The sequence below is a fragment of the Nyctereutes procyonoides genome, unplaced genomic scaffold, assembly GCF_905146905.1.
Source record: "Nyctereutes procyonoides isolate TBG_1078 unplaced genomic scaffold, NYPRO_anot_genome, whole genome shotgun sequence".
Lineage (NCBI taxonomy): Eukaryota > Metazoa > Chordata > Mammalia > Carnivora > Canidae > Nyctereutes > Nyctereutes procyonoides.
The window spans coordinates 56,182,962-56,205,343 of NW_026575043.1; the positions used below are offsets into that span (position 1 = coordinate 56,182,962).

General features: G+C 41.5%; 2 protein-coding genes across 5 annotated transcripts in view; one reads left to right on the forward strand and one right to left on the reverse strand.

Annotated features, from left to right (window-relative positions):
- Nucleotides 1–4,490, forward strand: part of P2RX7 (purinergic receptor P2X 7) — a 46,489-nt gene extending 41,999 nt beyond the window's left edge. Inside the window, exon 13 of the mRNA XM_055321889.1 lies at nt 900–4,490. Within this exon, the coding sequence (XP_055177864.1) occupies nt 900–1,394 (495 nt within the window). The 3' untranslated portion in view covers nt 1,395–4,490. The remainder of the gene's footprint in view (nt 1–899) is intronic.
- Nucleotides 1–22,382, reverse strand: part of IFT81 (intraflagellar transport 81) — a 179,434-nt gene that overhangs the window by 156,673 nt on the left and 379 nt on the right. For 3 of the 4 annotated variants that reach the window (XM_055321886.1, XM_055321882.1, XM_055321884.1), the window contains exon 2: nt 21,962–22,053. The gene's annotated coding sequence lies outside the window, so the exon portion shown is untranslated. Of the gene's footprint in view, nt 1–21,961; nt 22,319–22,382 lie in introns of those variants that run through there. The other variant, XM_055321883.1, reaches the window with a different exon arrangement.

The window sequence follows — 22,382 nt, forward strand, 5'->3', positions numbered from 1 at the left end:
TTTTTCTGGCTGAATAATACTCCACTATATGGACATAACATTGTTAACAAACTATAGAAATGATCCCTGAAAGTACAGTCTTTGAACATAACATTTTTATCCATTTATCCATTAATGGATATTTGGGGTGCAAACCTTTGGCTATTGTAAAATAGTACTGCTGTAATTGCTCATGTACAAGAACTATTTATTTATTTTTTTAAGAACTATTTCTTTTAATGTGCTGATTCCATCTTTGTCCAGTGAATGAAGGTCTCTGTTACAAAGAACAGATATAAATGATGTCAATTATGGCAGCCTTCTCTTGGAGGATAACAAATGGATTTGCTAAAAGAGGAAGGCTGGAGGAAAAGGAAGCAGTAGAGCAAAGTCAACAAATATTTACTGTCCACTATGTGCTGCTTCCTGTCCTAGGCACTGGGGATATAGCAGTAACAAAGCAGACAGGGCCCCTGCTTTCATGTGGAAGAAGAATCATCAAGAGAACATATCAATTAGTGGGATCATTTCAGATAGTGATAAGTACTGTGAAGAACACGAAATCTCATGATGTGCTAAGAGAGTGATCTGGGTGGAAGGGAACCACCTGGATCAGGTGGTCAGGGCAAGAAGGTCTCCATGAAGAGGTTATACCTGCCTTGCGGCCTGGCTTGTCTGAATTTCACTTTTCAAATCTGTAAAATGGGAGGAGATAAGGACACATGTCTCATGAGATTCTTCAAAGGCTAAACAAGGTGAGTTTATAAAACACTAGCACGTTCTTGATACATACATTTAATAAATGATGGCCATTATGTTTATGTGACAAAGTGTAATGTTATAAGTTAATAACAAAATTAAAGAACCTAGAACCTTAGGGGTGGTCACTGCTGATGGGTTTGGAAACTTGACTTTTTCAGAGACCCTCAATGGAATTCACAGACTTGTCCAGGCTGTCCCTGTCTCTCCATGACCCGTCCCCTATTCCTGGACAATCAGAGGAGATGCAGCTGTTAAGTGAAGAAGCGACCCCTAGATCCAGCAACAGCCCAGACTGGTGCCAGTGTGGACACTGCCTCCCATCCCAGCTCCCCGAGAGCCAGCGATGCCTGGAAGAGCTGTGCTGTCGTAAAAAGGCTGGTGCCTGCATTACCACCTCAGAGCCGTTCAGGAAGCTCATCTTGTCCCGACAGGTCCTGCAGTTCCTCCTGCTCTACCAGGAGCCCTTGCTGGTGCTGGATGAAAACTCCAACAGCCGGCTGCGGCACTGTGCCTACAGGTGCTACACCACCTGGCGCTTTGGCTCCCAGGACCTAGCCGACTTTGCCATCCTGCCCAGCTGCTGCCGCTGGAGGATCCGGAGAGAATTTCCCAAGAGTGAAGGCCAGTACAGTGGCTTCAGGAGTCCTTACTGATGGCACAGGGCTGAGCAAGCATGTTAACGTTCCCTTTGTTTGCACCTGAGCTTGACCTGCAAAGATCTGTGGCCAAATTTTCAACCAAAGGGAGATGTGTTTCCTCTCCTGCAGCCCTAGATGTGCCAGAGAGCAGACTAAACAACCCAACAAGTAAACTAGAATCCCTCAGCATGGACTGAGAGTCAAGAGATTCAGATCTATGCCTCAATTCCATCCCTGGGAAGTTGTATGATCCTAGGGCTTTAACTCTGTGCCTCAGCTGCCTTACTATCCAACCTGCTATTCCACAGAGACATCAGGAGAAGAAACTTAGAGAGTGTGCACTTTCTTGCTAATGCACAAAGAGCTATATGAATGCAAAGCAGCTCCTTCTGAGGCCACACTGGGAAAATGTACAACTATGAACCAACCCTTTGGGTGCTGGTTGGAGAAGATGGGAGGATTAAAAGTGGCCACACTCAGCAGTTTAGCGCCTGCCTTCGCCCCACGGCGTGATCCTAGAGTCCTAGGATCAAGTCCCACATCGGGCTCCCTGCATGGAGCCTGCTTCTTTCTCTGCCTGTGTCTCTGCCCCTCTTTCTCTCTCTCTCATGAATAAATAAATAAAATCTTAAAAAAAAAAGTGGCCACAAATTCTTTGGCACTTGTCCCTGAGAGTTATGTCTCCTCCCCTTGTATCTAGGCAGTTCTGATGGCTTTATCCAGCAGTGGAAGTGACACTGTGCCAGCTTTGGGGTCTTGGTCTTGAGGCTGGCAGCTTCCACTTCCTATCCTGTCCCACGTCTGCTGTGAAGGAAGCCAGCCCCCATACAAAGGTCTGGCTATCCTGAGACCACCCTACTGTGAGGAAATTCAAGAAGCTACATGGAGAACAGAAATGCCTCCAGTTCCCAGCTTCCAAGCCAAACAAACTCAGTCACTAGACATGGGAGAGCCACTCAGTACATATGCTTTCAGATATGTACTGATGCTTTCGGATGATTCCACACCCTGCTAACATAGGACTGCAACTATATGAGATGCCCTGCACAGAACAAAAGTGTTGTTTTAAGCCACTAAGTTTTATGTTGTTTGTTATGCAGCAACACTCTGGGGCAGTGAGGAAGCCTGACTCAGTGGAACATAGACTCAGCCCATACTTTCCATGGTTCTAAGGTTTTTTGTTTGTTTGTTTTTCTAAGATTCTTTTCATGCATTCATGAGAGACAGAAAGAGAGAAGCAGAGACACAGGCAGAGAGAGAAGCAGGCTCCCTGCAGGAAGATCAACGCGGGACCCGATCCCTGGACTCCAGGACCACGCTCTGGGCCGAAGGCAGCTGAGCCATCCAGGGATCCCCCGGTTCTAAGGTTTTTAGGGAGCTTGGACCACCCCTGAAGCCCCACAGGGGCTTAGGTTTCTATTTGGCACCTCTGTCAAAGCTGCAGACCAAATCAGGTAACCCACCAGACCAGGCCTGGAATCTATCCAAACTAACTGCTGAACTACCTGATATATTCTAATATACATCCTATCTCTGCAACTGGAAGTAGCTACTGCTGTTAAAACTGGAAAAGGCCAAGTTTATGCCTTCAACACCCTGTACTTTGCAGCCAATTAGAATGGATGCAATCTGGATGCTACTTTAAAAAGTAACTCACACCCAAACCTTTACCATTTCTGTACATCAACTGCTAAGAATATGAAAATGGATAGTCAGAAGTTTTAGTATCCTTCTTTGGGATTTCCTTTTCATTTTTCTGGTATTAGAATTGATTATTCCTAACAACTATTTTAAAGAATAAATGGAGACCACTATTCAACACTGTAACTAAAAACAAACAAACAAAAAAAAAAACACTGTAACTGATGAAGGAACTGTGAGTTTTTTTAAATGCGTATTCTGAGATGTACCATTTTGATACCTTTAAAAACCAGATGCTTTTTACTATATTCACATAAAGTAAATATGGGAAAAACCCTTCTTTTTTTGATCCAGGATTTTTTTTTTTTGATCCAGGATTTTATCTGGCTTTAAACTCAGGAATATGGTAGGCCAGACTGAAATTTCATTTTTACAACCTTTCAGAGATAGTAAATTATAAATGACTTCTTATATGTATGATATATATTTGAAAAGTGGATTACATATGACTTCTGCAGAATTTAAATTTTTACTCCTAGAATTCTATGTATGAGCTACAGGTTTCCATTCTGATAAACATCTAAGACTTTATACCTTTTTGTGCGTGTGTGCCTTATCCCCAGTGTATTTTTATCACCTCTGGGGGCCCCAAATGGAGTCAGAATTTAGAATGACAATTAGTCATTAGATCCACCTATCTTCCTTCACCTTCCCCACAGATGCTTTAAGTGAGAGGGTGATGTGTTATGTCATCCATGTGTAAAATGTCTTGACACTTCTTACAATAACATGCATCACATTTATATCTTGTTTTTAGTCTACTGCATAAAATAATGTCATCAGCAAAGACATCCCAAGGAGAATCACACTCTGTAGGATGTTTGCTTGTACTTAAATACATTATTCTATATGGTAATTGCCCAGTATTCATTACTTCGTGTCTGTATTAGAGATCTGCTTTCTTGTCACATTGACTGGTTTCATGTAGAATTGGTAATGAACTTTCATTTCTCTCTTCAGAGGGTACCAGTTTTTAAACTTACTAATTCTAGTTTGCCAATGTACATGTCCTAACTAGATAATATGTTTTGATAATAAAATATTGTATCAATGTTTCGATTATAAAAAATAATGTATGGTTTATGATTACTAAAGTGTTCCTTTTACTTCCTTTTCTCAGAAGATCCCCAAATCACAGTTCATTCATTGACACTTTCATTCAACATATAGTCATTGAGGCACTATGACATAATAAGATATGTATTTGAGGGCAGCCCCAGTGGCGCAGCGGTTTAGAGCCGCCTGCAGCCAGGGGTGTGATCCTGGAGACCTGGGATCGAGTCCCATGTCGGGCTCCCTGCATGGAGCCTGCTTCTCCCTCTGCCTGTGACTCTGTCTCTCTCTCTCTCTCTTTCTCTCTCTGTGTCTCTCATGAATAAATAAATAAAATCTTAAAAAAAAAGATATGTATTTGAGGGGATCCCTGGGTGGCTCAGTGGTTTAGCACCTGCCTTTGGTCCGGGGAGTGATCCTGGAGTCCCGGGATCGAGTCCCTGCATGGAGCCTGCTTCTCCCTCTGCCTGTGTCTCTGCTCTCTCTCTCTCTCTCTCTCTCTCTCTGTGACTATCATAAATAAAAATAAAGGTTTTATTTATTTATTCATGAGAGACAGAGAGAAAAGAGAGAGAGGGAGAGAGAGAGAGGCAGAGACACAGGCAGAGGGAGAAGCAGGCTCCATGCACCGGGAGCCTGATGTGGGATTCGATCCCGGGTCTCCAGGATCACGCCCTGGGCCAAAGGCAGGCGCCAAACCGCTGCACCACCCAGGGATCCCTAAATAAAATCTTTAAAAAAAAGATATGTATTTGATCTCTGCTCCCAGGTGCTAACACAGAGTTCCCAAATCCCTTAGAATTTCTGGGCTGATGAGAGTGTCTTGTGTTCTAACAAGGAAACGCTTAGTAGGCTCTTAACTTCAGGATAGGGACTGGTTGCCAGAAAGACAAAGCCATGGTCAGAACTTAGGATTTCTAAGAGTTCCAAGTTCTTCAGAGTAGAGGATTGGAAATTAAATTAATAATTGATTGTGCCCATATGATGAAGCTCCCATTAAAAATGTCTAAATCACAAGATTTGGAGAGCTTCTGAACTGATGAACACATCTAGATGCTGGGAGAGTGGTGTACCCCAACTCCACAGGGACAGAAGCATCTGTGCTAAGGACCCTTCTGGACCTTGCCCTATGTACCTCTTTGTCTAGTTATTCATATGTATCATTATACCCTTTATAATAAACCAGTAAATATAAACAAGAGTTTCCCTGAGTTCTATGAACCATTACGGCAAATGATTGAACCTGAGAAGGGGATTATGGGAACCCTCAATTTACAGCCAGTTGGTCTGAAATACAGGTTACAGCTGGGACTTGTGACTAGCATCTGAAGTGGGGGACAATCCTGTGGGATAGAGGCCTCAACCTATGGGGTCTAGGCTAACTCCAGTAGTTAATAACACAATTGAATTGTAGGACACTCAGCTGGTGTCTGGAGAGTTGGAGAATTGGTTGGTGTGGGAAAACCCCATAAAAATTTGGTGCCACAGAAGTATTACAAGTAGAGGATAGGAAAAAGAATTTTCTTTTAGGCACTCACTAGAGACCAACGATAGATAATGTTGCTACTGTCATGGAGACATGAGGACATGAACATTAATCAAATAATTCAAATTTAAATTTGCATCTTGTGAATCATGATGAAGAAGAAAAAATGATGCTCTGAGAGCCTAAAATAGGGGAATTTGACCATTTGAGGGGGATCAGAGAGGTCCTCCTTGAGGATGCAGCCCTTTAGCTGAAATCTGAAGGGTAAGTATTGGGTAACTAGGTGAATAAGGTAGGAAAGAGCATTCTAGGCAGAAAGACTAGCATGTGTGAAGGCCCTGGGGCAGGAAATGCATAGCAGGTTTACAGAAGTTAAAGGAGATCTGAATGCCTATTCTACAGATAATGAGAGAAAGTAAAGTAAGAGATAAGACAAGACAGGCAGGCAGGGACTAGACTGCATAGAGCCTTGCAGGCCATGGCAAGGAGTTTTGTCTTTATCCTAAGATCACTGGACAGCCATGGAAGGGTTTTAAGTAGCAGCCTGGTAAGATTATATTTGTTTTTTAAAAGATCATTCTGATCGCTGCAGGAGAATGAACGAGAAGTGGTGGTAAATAGTTTTAATTTTTATTTCAGTCTTTCCCTACTCCATGAAACATTTGCCACAAATATGCAGCAAAATTTGAGCTGATTCTCTTTGCTCTCCTCCTCTTCATCTTGGGAAGTCACAGAAAGAACAGCCGCAAGAAAAAAAAAGGAGGAAAAACTAGTGTGCCTTGATTTTTAGAGTATTTCCTGTTCCTTGGTGGGGCTGAGACCATTTGTTAAAGGTTCAGGTCAGGGGTAAGAATGTGCCAAATCTAGAGACAATGGGCAGTCAAGAGAACTGCTGATGTATCTCATTCTATAGCATACCAGCCACTAATATTACATGATGGCTTGACATCTGATGAAATCAGGAAGTAGGTCTAGAATGGCTTACCTGCAAGCTTCCCTCTCCAACCTACTCCCATGGAAAGGTCACCTAGATAAATACCTTCTTTAGCAAATGGAGCAGAGGCACTTCCTGCTGACCCCTGAGTAGTGGGATTAAGTTCTCTGCCACCCGTGGAATTATCCAAAAGACAATCACATCCTCCTGTGGGAAGGACAGGGCACACCACCCTCTTGATACTGCAAAGCATCCTGCCTCCCACCACCTCTGGTTGTTCACTCTGTTCCCAAATGCAACCTCCCCGAGCTGTGGTTATATGACTAATAAACTCCTGCCAAAGGGGTGCCTGAGAGCCTCAGTCAGTTAAGTGTCTGCCTTTGCTCGGGTCATGATCCCAGGGTCCTGAGATGGAGCCCAGCATCCAGCTCTCTGCTCAGCAAGAAGCCTGCTTCTCCCTCTCCCAGTCCCATTGCTTGTGCTGTCTCACTCTCTATCAAATAAATAAATTAAATATTTATAAATAAATAAATACATACATACATACTGCTGCCAATATCATTTGACTTACTGTTGGATGTCATGCATTGGCAATCTCCATTACCTTAGGGTGGGAATCCTTCCCTCACCAATAGGGTGTAAAGGAGATGAGTAAAGCACCCCTAATTCCAGGCCAACCAGCCACCCTCAAAAATTAGAGGCTTGGCTTGGCTTCTGCACAGTCATTGTCTGCACAAAGCCCTGCCTCCTAGAGTCCACAAGAAACTGGAATCATTACCCCCTTTTATTCAAATTAGCCAATGGGTACACTGGGTGCAGTTTCACTTCCTGCTGCTCATATATTTCTTGACACATATTCTAATCCCATCCAGCCATCATTCTGGGAATCCCAAACGTCCCCTGACTCACTCCTGCTCACTATCTTCTTCGGCTTTTACTGTGATCTTTCAGGCTCCTTTTTTTGCAGTCAGGTATAAAGGGTTGTAAATTATGTTTCCAAAATAAATGATGATTTTGCATTCCTAACATCCTTAGTTCCTCTTAATTGTGAAGGTCACATGAGACTGAGTCTTCTGGAATCAGCAGAGGAGGTACCCAACACTAAATGGCCATTTTAACGAAATACTTGCCATACATATATTTTATTTCCTCAAAGGGAAAGGACTCATCTTGGTTTTGGGGCCATTACATGCCATTCCAGCACAGTGGTGCAGTGGGAAAGAGACTCTGGAAACTGATGACCTAGAGTCAAATCCTGAGTCACTAATTAGCTAAGTGGCCTCAGGCAGCTTATCCAATGCTTAGAATCCTTGTATCTTTGCGTCCAATGGTTGTTTTAGGTCTTAAATGTTGTAGGTATAAATGTATGTAGAGCACTTTGCTCACTGCCTGTTACAGAGTAAGCACTCAATAAATGTTAGCTATTGGGGGCGCCTGGGTGTCACAGTTGGTTAAGTGTCTGACTCTTTATTTCAGCTCAGGTCATGATCTCGGGGTCATGAGATTGAGCCCCATGTCAGGCTCTAGGCTCAGCTCAGAGTCTGCTTAAGATTATCTCTCGGGGGCAGCCCCAGTGGCCCAGCGGTTTAGCGCTGCCTTTGGCCCAGGGTGTGATCCTGGAGACCCAGAATGGAGTCCCATGTAAGGCTCCCTGCGGGGGGCCTGCTTCTCCCTCTGCCTGTGTCTCTGTCTCTGTCTGTCTGTCTGTCTGTCTCTCTCTCTGTCTCTCATAAATAAATAAATACAATATTAAAAAAAATATTCTCTCTCCAGATGCCTGGAGAGGTTCAGTCTGGGTGGGTGGGTGGTTCAGTCCGTTAAACACCTGTCTTTGGCTCAGGTCATGATTGCAAGGCCCTGGAAGTGAGCCCCGCCTTAGGCTCCCTGCTCAGTGGGGAGTCTGCTTCTCTCTCTGCCCATCCCCACCCCCACTTGTGTGCGCGCTCTCTCTCTCAAATAAATAAAATCTTTTAAAAATTTTTTTAATTTTTAAAAAAGATTCTCTCTCTCCCTCTCCCTCCTACTTGTGCTCATTCTCTCTAAAATAAATCTTTTTAAAAAATAAAGGTTAGCTATTATTATTTTTAAAGTTTTAACCATAAATCTAACCATGTTAGCTATTACTGTTATCTGGGTGGTACCTCAATATCACTCCTAAACTCCAGGCCCATATATTTAACACCGTTACATATTCTACTCACTCCTCCTCACCCACAGATACTCCTCCAGAAATCCCACTCAGTTCATGAGCACCACATGCCACCAGCTCAATTTCCCAAACCAGAAATACAAGCAACAGTTCTCCACATCTCCTGTCCCCCTTCTCTATCCCCATCCCATTCAATCTCATTAATTCACTCGGCAAACATTTAGTGAGCACCCTGGCACTGTTCTAGGGATAAACAGGTGAAGATGACAGGCTCTCCAGGAGGTTAGGCACAGTAGAAAATGTGGGCGAGCAATGTATAAAGAAACGAGATGAGAAAAGCTTGGGGCAAAGGGTATAAGAAAAACAAGCAGCATGCCAAGACAGAAACAATGGTGTTATTTCTGACAGGGGTCAGGAATGGCCTCTCCGAGGAAGTGACATTTAAGCTAGATCTGAATGTCAGGAAGAAGCTGGCTGTGATAAGTTGGAGGAACAGAGAGACAGCAACTGCAAACACTGAAGTGGGGAAAGAGGGTTAGCATGTTCCTAGAATTGTCAGATGGCCAGTGTGATGGGGACATTTACAACACGGTCCTTGCCTTCTATGTCTATCCAGGGAGAGACAAAGTCTCATTTTCTTACTGCTTCATAAACTATGTGGGCCCATCTCATTGAACCAAACGTTCAAAGAAAGGCAAAATCCACATAGGTGAGAGTAACCACAGGGAGTTTTGTGAAGACACCAGCTGGCCCTCTCTAGATGAAAAGGCCAGAAACATCTGGTGGGACAAGAAGAGACCCTCCTGAAAGGAACAGCAGCACGAGCCAGGCTCCGAAAGAAATTAGTATGGTATGTGCTCAGATTACTGGTAGACCTGGCTAGCTCTCTAGAATGAGAAGAAAGTAGATAATGAAATGGAAATTGATTTGGGCAAAATCTTGAAAAAAAAAAAAAAGAAAGAAAAGGCAGAGGTGTTTATACCAATTCCAAAGTCAAAATGGAGCCATTCTTGGGCTAACAGGACATGAGGAAAGCAGTGACCTAAGAACATCCTTCACATAGCCATGAAGATGTTGCCTGGAGGAAAATGCTGGGAAGGAAGATTACTTAGGAAGTCAGCTGGGATCATAGAGGAGTGACTCAGTAAACAACGTGGACTACTAATTTGGTGGGGTGATAGGAAGAAAAGAAAGAAAAAGAAGTCCTAAGAATAAAAAGCTCCTACAAAGGAGGACTCCTTTATGATGTGGAGGCTTTTGAATGTGCCAAAGAGGCTGCATCAAAAAAGGGCTGGGGTAGGTCATCCTGGAAATGAAGGTGGCACCCAGGAGAATAAAAGGCAGTGAAGCTGCTGCCTCATAGAAACACATCCAAAATGTCAACCAGAAGCAGAGGGGTAAAATTAGAGTGAGCAGAATGTTTTAGGAGAGGAAGGAGCCCCTGTGGGAAACTTACTTTAAATAAATCCAATCAATAAAAATCTAGATGTACAAAATCAGCACATAGTATGGGTGAAAGTGATTTCTGTTTTACAGAGGGGTTCATAACAAGATAAGATTCCTTTTTTAAAAAGATTTTTTATTTATTTATTAATGAGAGAGAGAGAGAGAGAGAGAGAGAGAGGGGCAGAGACATAGGCAGAGGGAGAAGCAGGCTCCAGGCAGGGAGCCCGACATCAGGCGCTGGGCTGAAGGAGGCACTAAACTGCTGAGCCACCCCAGGCCACCCAAATAAGATTCCTTTCAATAACATTTCAATGAAATTATGTAAAAATGGAGTCCTCCTTTTTAGGAGCTTATCTATCAAAGAGATGGGGATGTCCAGAGCCTGGGCTGCAAGCAATTAGCTGTGAGAACCCTCCAGACTTATCTCAGTTTTCTAATTAACAAAAGAAAAGAACAGGGCTAATTATGATCATTAAAGTACTTTTAATATCAAAATGATTCCTCCATTGTATAAAATGAGATCAATTTGTACTTGACATCCAGCTTATACAAAGTGCTTAGCAAAGCACCTGGTAAGTGGTCAGTGAATATACTGCGCTAGTTAAAATCAAAAGTCCATGGGGTGCCTGGGTGGTTCAGTTGTTAAGCGTCTGACTCTTGGTTTCAGCTCAGGTCATGATCTCAGAGTCATGAGATCAAGCTCCACATTGGGTTCCATGTACAGCAGGAAGTCTGCTTGTGACTTTCTCTGCCCCTTCCCCTCACCAACCCCATGTGTGCTCTCTCTCTCAATTAAATAAATCTTAAAAAAAAAAAATCAAGTCAAATAAAAAATCCATACCATGGCCTCTGAGGGCCTCTGAGGCCCTACTTGATGGGCCTCTGACTTCCTCCCCTCAGGATCTTAGCCCACTACACTCCATTCATAATGCCCTCTTTCTGCTCCTGGGACATAACCAAGCTTGTTGATACATCAGGGTCTTCACACTTGCTGTCCTCTCTGCCTGCAATCCTTTCTTCCCCGATATTCGAAGAGTTGGCTTCTTCTTGACATTCAGATCTCAGCTCAAATGTACTTCCTTAGAGAGGGCCTCCCTTGAGCTAATAGATATATAGAGAATTCAGCACCCAGCCATGAATACACATTCTTTAGAGGTGCATGAGGAACATTTACAAAAGTAGACATGAACTGCTTTAACAATCAGTATGATACAGACTAGGTTCTCCAACTGCATTTCAATGAAGTTAGAAATTAATTTTTTAAAGATGGATTTTAAAAGTATTTGGAAGCCAAATAACATATTTCTAAATGACTTTTAGAAATGCATAAAACTGAGCAATAATGAAAATAGCACACATCAAAATTGGTGGGACACAGCAAATGCCACTACTTTAAAGGGAAATGTATAGCTTTATAGACAGAAAACAAGGAAGATTTTAAAAAGACATCAGCTAAGCATTCAACCTGGAATCAATGAAATATCAAACAACTGAGACAATTAACAAAACTAGAAGCTGGTTCTCCAAAAAAAATTAAAAAGACAGAAAGTCTTGGCAGAGTTGTATGTCTAAGAAAAAGAAGCAAATAAACTAAAGAAAAAGTAAAACATAATGACAGCCACAAGAGAAATTTTTTAAATATTAAGACAATTATAAACAACCACAGGCTAATAAATTTGCATGGCTTTCTCTGACTGCCCCCTACTTATTATTTTTATTGTCTATTGCCTGTCTCCTGACCCTGGAATATAAATTTCTTGAGGCAGAGACTTTTTGCCTATTTGTTTCTAGATAAACTATTTGATGAATGCAGAGATGAATGTCCCCAGTAAGCCAGTACAATTGAGGTCAGGTAAGTTTTTCCCAGCACAGATGTTTTGGTTTTTCTTTAGCAGATTTGCTCAGGTACAAGGACAACTGTAAAGGAATCCTGGCAAAGGTCTCTGGAATCTGATCATACCAGTGACACGGTGTTACCACACCTTGGTTATTTTTGGAGCCACTCAAAGAAAGTATGAATTTCTGGTTCAGAGGCCACAACTGTGCACACATCCTGGGTATGAAGAATAACAAAGGGGAGATCAGTTTGGTGGCAGCATAATAAGTTAAACATAGAATTACCATATGACCCAGCAATCCTCCTCTTAGGTATATACTACAAGAATAAAAAACAGGGACTCAGACTAATCCTTGTGCATATGTGTTCATTGCAGCACTACTCACACTAGCCAAAAGATGAAAGCAACCCCAATGTCCATCAACTGATAAGTAGATAAATAAATGTGATACATCCATACAACAGAATATTATTGGGCCATAAAAAGGAAGAAATAGGGCAGCCCCAGTGGCTCATAGGTTTAGCGCTGCCTTCAGCCCAGGGCGTGATCCTGGAGACCCGGGATCAAGTCCCACATCAGGCTCCCTGCATGGAGCCTGCTTCTCCCTCTGTCTGTGCTTCTGCCTCTCTCTCTCTCTCTCTCTCTCTCTTGCTCTGTCATTCTCTCTCAAATAAATAAATAAAAATAAAATCTTTTTAAAAGGAAGAAAAAATCCAAATTCACACAAATGATCTTGGATTTTTTTTAAAGCTCTCATTTTTTTCAGGTAAGAGGATTTTTTTCTGTGCTTGTAAGACTTATTTTGTGGGGGGATAATCATTTATCTGATTAACTTAGCTTTGTACTTCTCCCCCGAGCCCTGGTCCCTTGCCGCGTATTTGTACATAAAAAAAAACATACACCAAAATCCTCCCAGAAGGAAACAAACCAAACTGTCCCGAGCTTACTAACTAAAGCTATTAATAGTAAATAAAATTCTTTGTAGCTTAATCTGAATTAAGACTCTTATGTTCAGGGCACCTGGGTGGCTCAGTCGGTTAAGCGTCTGCCTTCGGCTCAGCTCATGATCCCAGGGTCCTGGGATTGAGCCCTGCATCGTGCTCCTTGTTCAGCGGGGAGTCTGCTTTTCCCTCTCCCTCTGCCTGCTGCTCCCCCAGCAAATATTATGTTCATAATATTTCTATGGAGTTAGTAACTGTATTAGTTTCCTATTGACACTGTAACAAACTGCCACAAATTTAGTGGCTTAAAACAACACAGATATATTATTTTATAGTTCTGCAGGTCAGAAATCCAAAATGGGTCTTGCCAACTAAAATCAAGGTATTGGTAGGGCTGCATTCTTTCTGGAGGCTCTAGGGGGAATTCACCTGTTGCCTTTTCCAGCCTCGTTCAGTGGCCCCCGGCCTCCAACTAGCAATATCGTTACTCTGACCTGTGTTGCTGTTGTCACAGGTCCTTTCTGGCTGATGCTTTGGCCCCTCCTTTCCATTTTTTTTTAAAGGATGCTTGTGAATAAGCTCACCTGGATAATCCTGGACAACCTCCCCATCTCAAAACCCTTAATTTAATCATATAGGCAAAGTTCCTTTTGTCATATAAGGTAACAAAGTCACAGGTTCCTGGGATTAGGATAGGGATCTGGAGTGGAGGCATCATTCTGCCTCCCACAGTAATTAAGATACCATCTTAGAAAGTTAACATTTTGACACTAATGGGACCATATCTTTGGGTCTTATTTTCCTAAGTCTATTGTATAATCCTTCCAAATATTTAGAATCTAATATTTTGTAAGTAAATTTGCAAAGATATTTGGTCACATTATATGCTAAGGTAAGGGAACAGGACAAAACATATGGGGTTCCAATAACTATCATCTGTACAAGCAATATTTTTCCCATTTCAAGTCAATCCCCACAATCCTCATTATCCCTTAATCTTGATACACAGCAGGCAAAAGAACCGTAAAAACATCCCACATAATATTGCACAATGATTTAGAGCAAACAAAATGACTTGACAGCATTTGAAGGCTACCTAATGAAACACTTAAGAGCAAAGACTCTAGAATCAGACAAACGTGGATTCAAATCCTGACTACTGCTTGTATGGGCTCACAAAATCTGTGGTAGTCCTCAGTGCCTACCTCATGCTTTGTGGGAGACTGAATGAAATGAAGCCTAGAAAGCATTTAACAGTGTCTTGGCTATTGTTCTCACTATCATAAAGACAATATAATACTTGACACAGTAACATTGGTCCCTATCTGATATATAAAAAAAAACATGCCAAAAAAGTTACTAGCTCTAAGGATGCACAACCAGTAAATAATCATATCCCAGTGTCTGGCACACAGGACCCATTCCTGAATACCTTGTTTTCAGTGACAGCAGACCTAGTCCTTACAGGTCAACCTCACAACTGTTCCATCACCTCTTGAGTTCACAGCTTTTCCCCCTATTCATCCCCTACTTTCTGTTGTTTTCCAAAGGGTGTGGTCTTTGAGGTTTTTTTTTTTTTTAAGATTTTATTTATTTATTCATGAGAGACACAAAGAGAGGCAGAGACACAGGCCGAGGGAGAAGTAGGCTCCTTGCAAGGACCCTTATGGGACTTGATCCCAGGTCCCGGGATCCCGGGATCATGCCCTGGGCCAAAGGCAGATGCTCAACTGCTGAGCCATCCAGGCGTCCCATCTGAGGTCTTTTTTGCGTCTGAAACCAACTGTCAAATGTGCTGGGATTTCAAAACACAGTTACAGAAATAGATCCAGTTCATCTGCAAGAATATCATACTTCCCATTTTCTGTATTTCAACAATATGTAACCCTCCCGCCCCGAATGGGAGAGGACATTTACAGAGCATATATTGATAAGGAATTGTATCTAGAATATATAAAGAACTCTTAAAATTTAAAGAGGCAGGGCAGCCTGGGTGGCTCAGTGGTTTAGTGCCACCTTCAGCCCAGGGTGTGATCCTGGAGACCCAAGATCGAGTCCCACGTTGGGCTCCCTGCATGGAACCTACTTCTCCCTCTGCCTGTGTCTCTGTCTCTCTCTCTCTGTGTCTCTCATGAATAAATAAATAAAATCTTTAAAAAAAAATTAAAAAGGCAAATCACTCAATTAAAAAAAGGATCTGAACAGGCATTTCTCCAAAGATGTACAGATTGGCCAATAAGCACATATTTAAAAATTCAATATTATTAATTACGACAATGCAAATCAAATATATATACAAACATCCACATATACATATACATTTGAGTGTGGATAGATTACAGTGCATATTAATTTCTTTCAGGGCTCCTAATGAGATTTAGAAAACATTTCTCATTAAAGGGACACCGGGCCAGATAGGGTTGAGATCCACTGATTGAGCATGGAGGATGGATTATCTGTGATCAGCACATGGCCTATTAGAAAAGAGTCAGAGTTTTGTTTTGTTTTTTTCTATATTCTATAAGAGTTTAAGTCTCAAGGACTCCATGGGAAAAGAAACAGCAAAATTATAAAATAATGTATTCCTCACTTTTGCTCCAACTTGTTCTTTATTTAGGGGATATGCTATTTCTGGAAGTATATATAATTATACATTTGGACTCAATGTATCTGTCATTATGTTATACAATGATGTATTTCACAATGTCTGTGTGCCAGATAAGTGAATCTTACATCTTTAAATGCCCAAACATTTCATTTAAACTTTTTTTTCCATTTAAGATACTCCTGAACAAAGAATCCAGCTTCATCCGACAGGCCTTTTATGGCTCATGACTATTGTAACAAACATCATTCTTAGCATAGTATGACCAAATGGCACCCTCACGTGCATCATGATGGGCCACTGCAAGCCTCTCAAATAAGTGGCCCCAGACTGGTGAGCATTTTGGAGGTCTTGGCTCCACTTTCCAATGGGACTTATTTGTTTTTATGGGCTATGAATTTATTTATTACCACTCTCCATTATTGGTGGCTTCAGGCAGTGCCTCACACCTTTAATTTGCTGCATTCAAAAAATAAAAAAAACAAAAAGTAATAATAAAAAAATAATAATTTGCTGCATTCACATAAACATTTAATGTCCATATTACTGGTGACAGTACATTTTTCACCTCTTAGAATCTAGCACCATAGCTAAAGTTTTCTCAATTCCAAGTTTCAGAGCCTACTAGCTTAAGAGGGAAAACAATGAACATTTATCATCAAGCTATGGGGGCAAAAGTGAACCAAGGGGGCAGAAGCAGGAAACAGAAACTCAGCAGAAAACAAAGAGGCCATTTTCTTAGTCACTTTTACCTCTGGGCCCCTTTGCCTGTCTGTTTCATTCTCTTGTTTCTGCAGACTCCTCTGCTGGGCTTCTCCATGGATGGGACTCTGCCATTGCCGGAAGGTTACATCAACTCAATTCTAGCCATTAGTCATTTGCAGAGAACAAAAGGCTGCTTCTCTCTCAGAGCTACAGTACCAGAGGAGAGAATCAGAGTGGCCCTTTTGGGTTAGGTTCCTGTGTGGTCCAGTTGATAAGGTCCCATAGTACAAAAATGGCTACTGAGGCCACCCTCTGCGAGGACAGTTTTTAGAGGAAGAGTGTTGTGATAAACTGGCTTAGTCTGCACAAAGGAATCAGATGATCCAGACGTTAGAACTTAATCTAAATTATGTTAAAATGATATGTCATAACCACCCAAGGTCTATGTAGTTTACATTAGGGTTCACTCTTGGTGTTCTACCTTCTATGTGTTTGAATACATATATAATGGCATATAACCATCATCATAGTATCCCACAAAGTATTTTCACTGCCTTAAAAAAATGCGCTCAGCCTATTCAACCTTTGCCTAACCTGACTCCTGTCTCCATAGTTTTGCCTTTTCAAAATGATAGTTGGAATCATACAGTATGTAGACTTTTCAGATTGGCTTCTTTCACTTAGCAATATACATTTAAGTTTCCTCCATGTCTTTTCATGGCTTAATAGCTCATTTATTTTTAGTGCTAAATACCATTATATATTTATTTATCCATTTAGCTACTGAAGGACGTCTTGGTTGCTTCCAAGTTTGGCAATTGTAAATAAGCCTTCTATAAACATCCCTGTGCAGGTTTTTGGGTGGACATAAGTTTTCATCTTCTTTAGGTAAATACCAAGGAGTGCTATTGCTGGATGGTATGGTAAGAGTTTCTTGAGTTTTGTTAAGTAACCTCCAAACTGTCTCCCAAATTAGCTGTAGCATTTTTCATTCCTATCAGCAATGTATGAGAGTTCCTATTGCATTATATCCTTTTCAGCATTTGGTGTTGTCAATGCTCCAGATTTGAGCCATTCTAATAGGTGTGCACTGGCAACTCATTATTGTTTTAGTTTGTATTTCCCAGATGACAAATGATCTGGAGCATATTTTCTTTTTTTTTCTTTTTTTTTAATTTCTTCTTTTTTAATTTATTTATGATAGTCACAGAGAGAGAGAGAGGCAGAGACACAGGCAGAGGGAGAAGCAGGCTCCATGCACCAGAAGCCCGACGTGGGATTCGATCCCGGGTCTCCAGGATCGCACCCTGGGCCAAAGGCAGGCACCAAACCGCTGCGCCACCCAGGGATCCCTGGAGCATATTTTCATATGCTTATTTGCCATCTATTTTTTTTTGTTTAAGGGTCTTAAGGTGTTTGACCCATGTTTAAATTGGGTTGTTTTCTTACCATTAAACTTGAAGAATTCAAATTTGAAGAATTATATATTTTAGATAATAGTCCTTTATTAGATATGTCTTTTCTAAATATTTTTCCTAGTATTTGGCTTATCTTCTCATTAAAAATTTTTTAACTTAAATTCAATTAATTAACCTATGATGTATTACTAGTTTGAGAAGTAGAGGAGAAGTAGAGGTGATTCATCAGTCTTATATAATACCCAGTACTCATTATATCACGTGCCCTCCTTAATGTCCATCACCCAAGTTATCTCATCCCCTCACCCCCTTCCCCTCCAGTGACCCTTAGTTTGTTTCCTATGATTAAGAGTCTCGGGATCCCTGGGTGGCCTGAGGGTGCCTGAGTGGTGCAGTTGTGTCCAACTCTTGGTTTCAGCTCTGGACGCGATCTCAGGGTCATGAGATCAAGCCCTGCGTCATCTCCACACTCAGCATGGAGTCTGCTTGAGATCTCTCCCTCTGCCCCTCCTACCTAAGCTCTCTCGCTGTCTCTAAAATAAATAAATAAATAAATAAATAAATAAATAAATAAATAAATAAATAAATCTAAAAAAAAGAAAGACAGACAAACACTGTGTAAGGACCTGAGGTGCTCCCCTCTGAAGAAAGAACATGAGGCTTGGCCCCATTATTGTGTATACATATTGTGTTTTTCTGAGGCCTCTGTTATCTACTCTCTATTTTTCTTTTTTTTATATGATTCACACACCATAAAAGCCACCCTTTTGAAATGTACAGGTTGGTGACTTTTAGGATATTCACAGGGGTTCTGCAACTATCACCATTATGTAATATCTGGAATATTTCCTCACCCCAAACAGAAACCTCATACTCATTAGCAATCAATCCCCAGTATTCCCTTCCCCCAGCCCTATGCAACCACTAATCCACTTTCTATCTATATGGATTTTCCTACTGTGGACATTTCATACAAACAGGATCATATAACGTGGCCTTTTGCACCTGGCTTCTTTCACTTAGCATCATGATCTCAAGGTGCATGCATACTGCAGTATGTACCTATGCTTCCTGCCTGTTTATGGTTGAGTAATATTCTATTGTCTGGACAACCACATTTGTTCCTCCATTCATCAGCTGATAGACATTCAGGTAATCTCCATGTGTTGGCTATTATGAATGGTGTTGTAAACATTTATGCAGAAGTTTTTGCATGAACATATCTTTTCAATTCTCTTGAATGTATAGTACACTTAGGATTTGAATTGCTAGGTTACATGGTAATTGCTTAATATTTTGAGGAGCTGCCAAACCGTTTTCCAAAGGAGCTGTACCATTTTACCTTCCCACCAGCAGGGTATGAGTCTTCCAATTTCTCCACAGCCTTGCATCTTTCTTATTGTCCCTCATTTTAATTATAGCCATGCTAGTGGATGAAGTAGTATCTCATTGTAATCTTTAAGATTTTATGTATTTGACAGTGTGAGAGCACAAGCAGAGGGGAGGGGCAGAAGGAGAAGCAGACTCCATGCCCAGCAGGGACCCTGATATGGGGCTCACTCCCAGGACCCTGGGATCATGACCTGAGCTGAAGGCAGACGCTTAACCAACTGAGCCACCCAGGCACCCTGAACATCTTTTTATGTTCTTATTGACCATTTGTGTATCTTCTTTGTAGAAAGGTCTATTCAAATCTTTTGCCCATTTTAAATTGGATTGTCATTTTACTGATTAAAAGTTAAAGAACTCTTGGTGCACCTCTCAGTTGGTAGAGCACACAACTCTCAATCTCAGGGCCATGAGTTCAAGCCCCACACAGTGTGGAGCCTAGTTTAAAAAAGGGGGGGGGACACCTGGGCGGTTCAGTGGTTAAACTGTCTGCCTTTGGCTCCAGGCATGATCCTGGAGTCCTGGGATCGAGTCCTCCCACATCGGGCTCCCTGCATGGAGCCTGCTTCTTCCTCTGCCTGTGTCTCTGCCTCTCTCTCTCTCTCTTCTATGAATAAATAAAATCTTTTAAAAAATAAATAAAAATTTAAAAAATTAAAAGAATAAAAAGAGTTAAAGGTTCTTACTTAGGATACTTAAGATACTAGACCCTTATCAGATACATGATTTATAAATATTTTTCATACTTTGAGTCGTGTTTTCATTTTCTTGGTGTCTTTTGAAGCACAAAAGTCTTAAATTTTAACTACTTTTCATTTTGTCACCTGTGCTTTAGGTGCCATGTCTAAAAAAACACTGCCTAATCGAAAGTCACAAATATTTACACCTATGTTTTCATCTGAGTCTTATAGTTTTGCTCTTACACTTTGTCTTTGACCCATTTTGAGTTAATTTTCATATGCAGTGAGAGACAGGGGTCCAACTTCATCAGACGTATATGGATATCCAGTTGTTCTGACACCATTCATTGAAAAGACTATTCTTTCCTCATTGAATTACGTTGGCACCTTTACTGAAAATCCGTTTTTAAAAACTAAATTCCCATGATTGTTCAATAACTGACTACAATCAGTCAAGCATATGACAAATACGCAACTGAATGTAATTAAGATGTGGTATGTGAAAAGTCCCAGCTATAATCAGCATATACTTTTACTTTATACAAACTAAGATTACTCTGGCTAGTACACTGGATATATTCACTATCTTGACTGGTGATGGTTCCATGGACGTGTGTGTGTGTGTGTGTGTGTGTGTGTATACACATATATATGTCAAACTTATAAAACTGTATACTTAATTTTTAAAAGATTTTTTATTTATTCATTTGAGAGAGCACAAGCAGGGGGAGGGGCAGATGGAGGAGGAGAAGCAGCCTCCCCGCTGAGCAGGGAGCCTGATGCAGGGCTCTACCCCAGGACCCTGGGATCACAATCTGAGTTGAAGGCAGAAGATCAACCCACTGAGCCACCCAGGCACCCCTAAAATTCTACACTTTAAATATGTGCAGGTTTTTGTATGTCAATTATACCTCAAGAAAGCTATTTTTAAAAACACATAAAGGGCAAGAATGTAAATGAAATAACTTTCTTTTCCTCATCATTTTTTATGATCAGTTTCTCTCATTGGTCCTAAGGATATAATACCACCTAGTAATTTAAGAAAACTTACTTAGATATTTCTTTTTAACCTGCTTTGTTCCAAAACACAAGCAAACTATTTAAGATTTTATTTTTAAGTAATCTCCACACCCAATGTGGGGCTTGAACTCATAATCAATCCCAAGACCCAGAGTCACATGCTTACTGAGTGAGCCAGGCAGGTGCACCCAAAACACACACAAACCATTTAAATTTGAGATTTGTATGGCTGAGACCATCTCATTACTATAGGATAGATATTAACAAGAGCTGGAACTGAGTTTTGGCTCTTAAGGAAAGCATTTTTAAATCACCTTCCAATGAGAATTTAGCAACTGTATTTTCCTTTTCTACACAGAATTTAAGCCCCTCAGCTGCACCAACCTGCATTTTGGCAGAGACTTCATCTGCCTGTTCACCTGCATATCTGTAGCGTCAAGAATACTGCCAAACACACAACAGGCCCTCAGTAAGTAGGTCAAACGAATGAATAAAATCCCACTTAACCTGTCACCACTTTTTCCTAGGACCATTTTAAACTGAGGCAGGTGGCAGCCCTAGTCTTCCTTCGAATCCAACAATTCCATCTCTAGAGATAGATGCTATTTTCTTCAAATTTTATTATTCACTTTTTTTAAAATTTTTTTTTATTTATTCATGATAGTCACAGAGAGAGAGAGAGAGAGAGGCAGAGACATAAGCAGAGGGAGAAGCAGGCTCCATGCACCGGGAGCCCGACATGGGATTCGATCCCGGGTCTCCAGGATCGCGCCCTGGGCCAAAGGCAGGCGCTAAACCGCTGCGCCACCCAGGGATCCCCTATTCACTTTTTTTTAATATCTGGAAAAACAAGGTGATGTGGCTTAGGAATCTCACATCCAGGAAATAAACTAAAATATTCAATCAAAGATTGTGCATAGGATCCCAAACTAGAAGCAATCAGATGAGAACAGATAGGAAAATCACTGCATACCCTCCAGAAGAAACAGTCCATTTATTAAAAATAATCATCATGACGAGTACTTCTACTCTCTGCAGTAACAGAGAAAACGAGTGGTGTGAACCAGGAAAAACATCATCATTGCCTGTGATTTACAAACTAAAATTTTATACACATCAACCCGTGAGAATTTATGACGGCAGGCTGTTTGAGGGTGCTTATTCATACTTGAATGCATTAATGAAACTCAATGTAAAACGTATCTTTGAAAACATACCTTTTGAAAGGGAATAAACAAACGTGGAAAATTATGTTCGAGGAGTGGAACTGTGGGTATTTCCTCCACTTCCTTTTATTTTCCAATTCTCCCTAAAGTTGTGATTAAACCTGCTCAGTTGAAAGCACAGCGGCACCAACCCCGCCCTAGCTCAGAATGCTTCCTCCCTCCTCCTGTAACTAAGGAGGCATCTGAATGGGACTAGGGATGCGCCCAGGGTCAACTCCAAGAGGGCCACCGTATAGGGCGCGTGACTCCAGTCGGGGGCTCCTAGGGCACCTGACATTTCGGCTCTTCCTCCAGAGGTTGGAGAGGCACAAGTCTGGACCTCCCGAGGGGCTGCTCCTTCTCCAGAGCTGCCCCCGTCCCCCAGTCACGGTACCTCCTGGACCACCTAGGAGTAGCTCACTAGCCCCCCTCC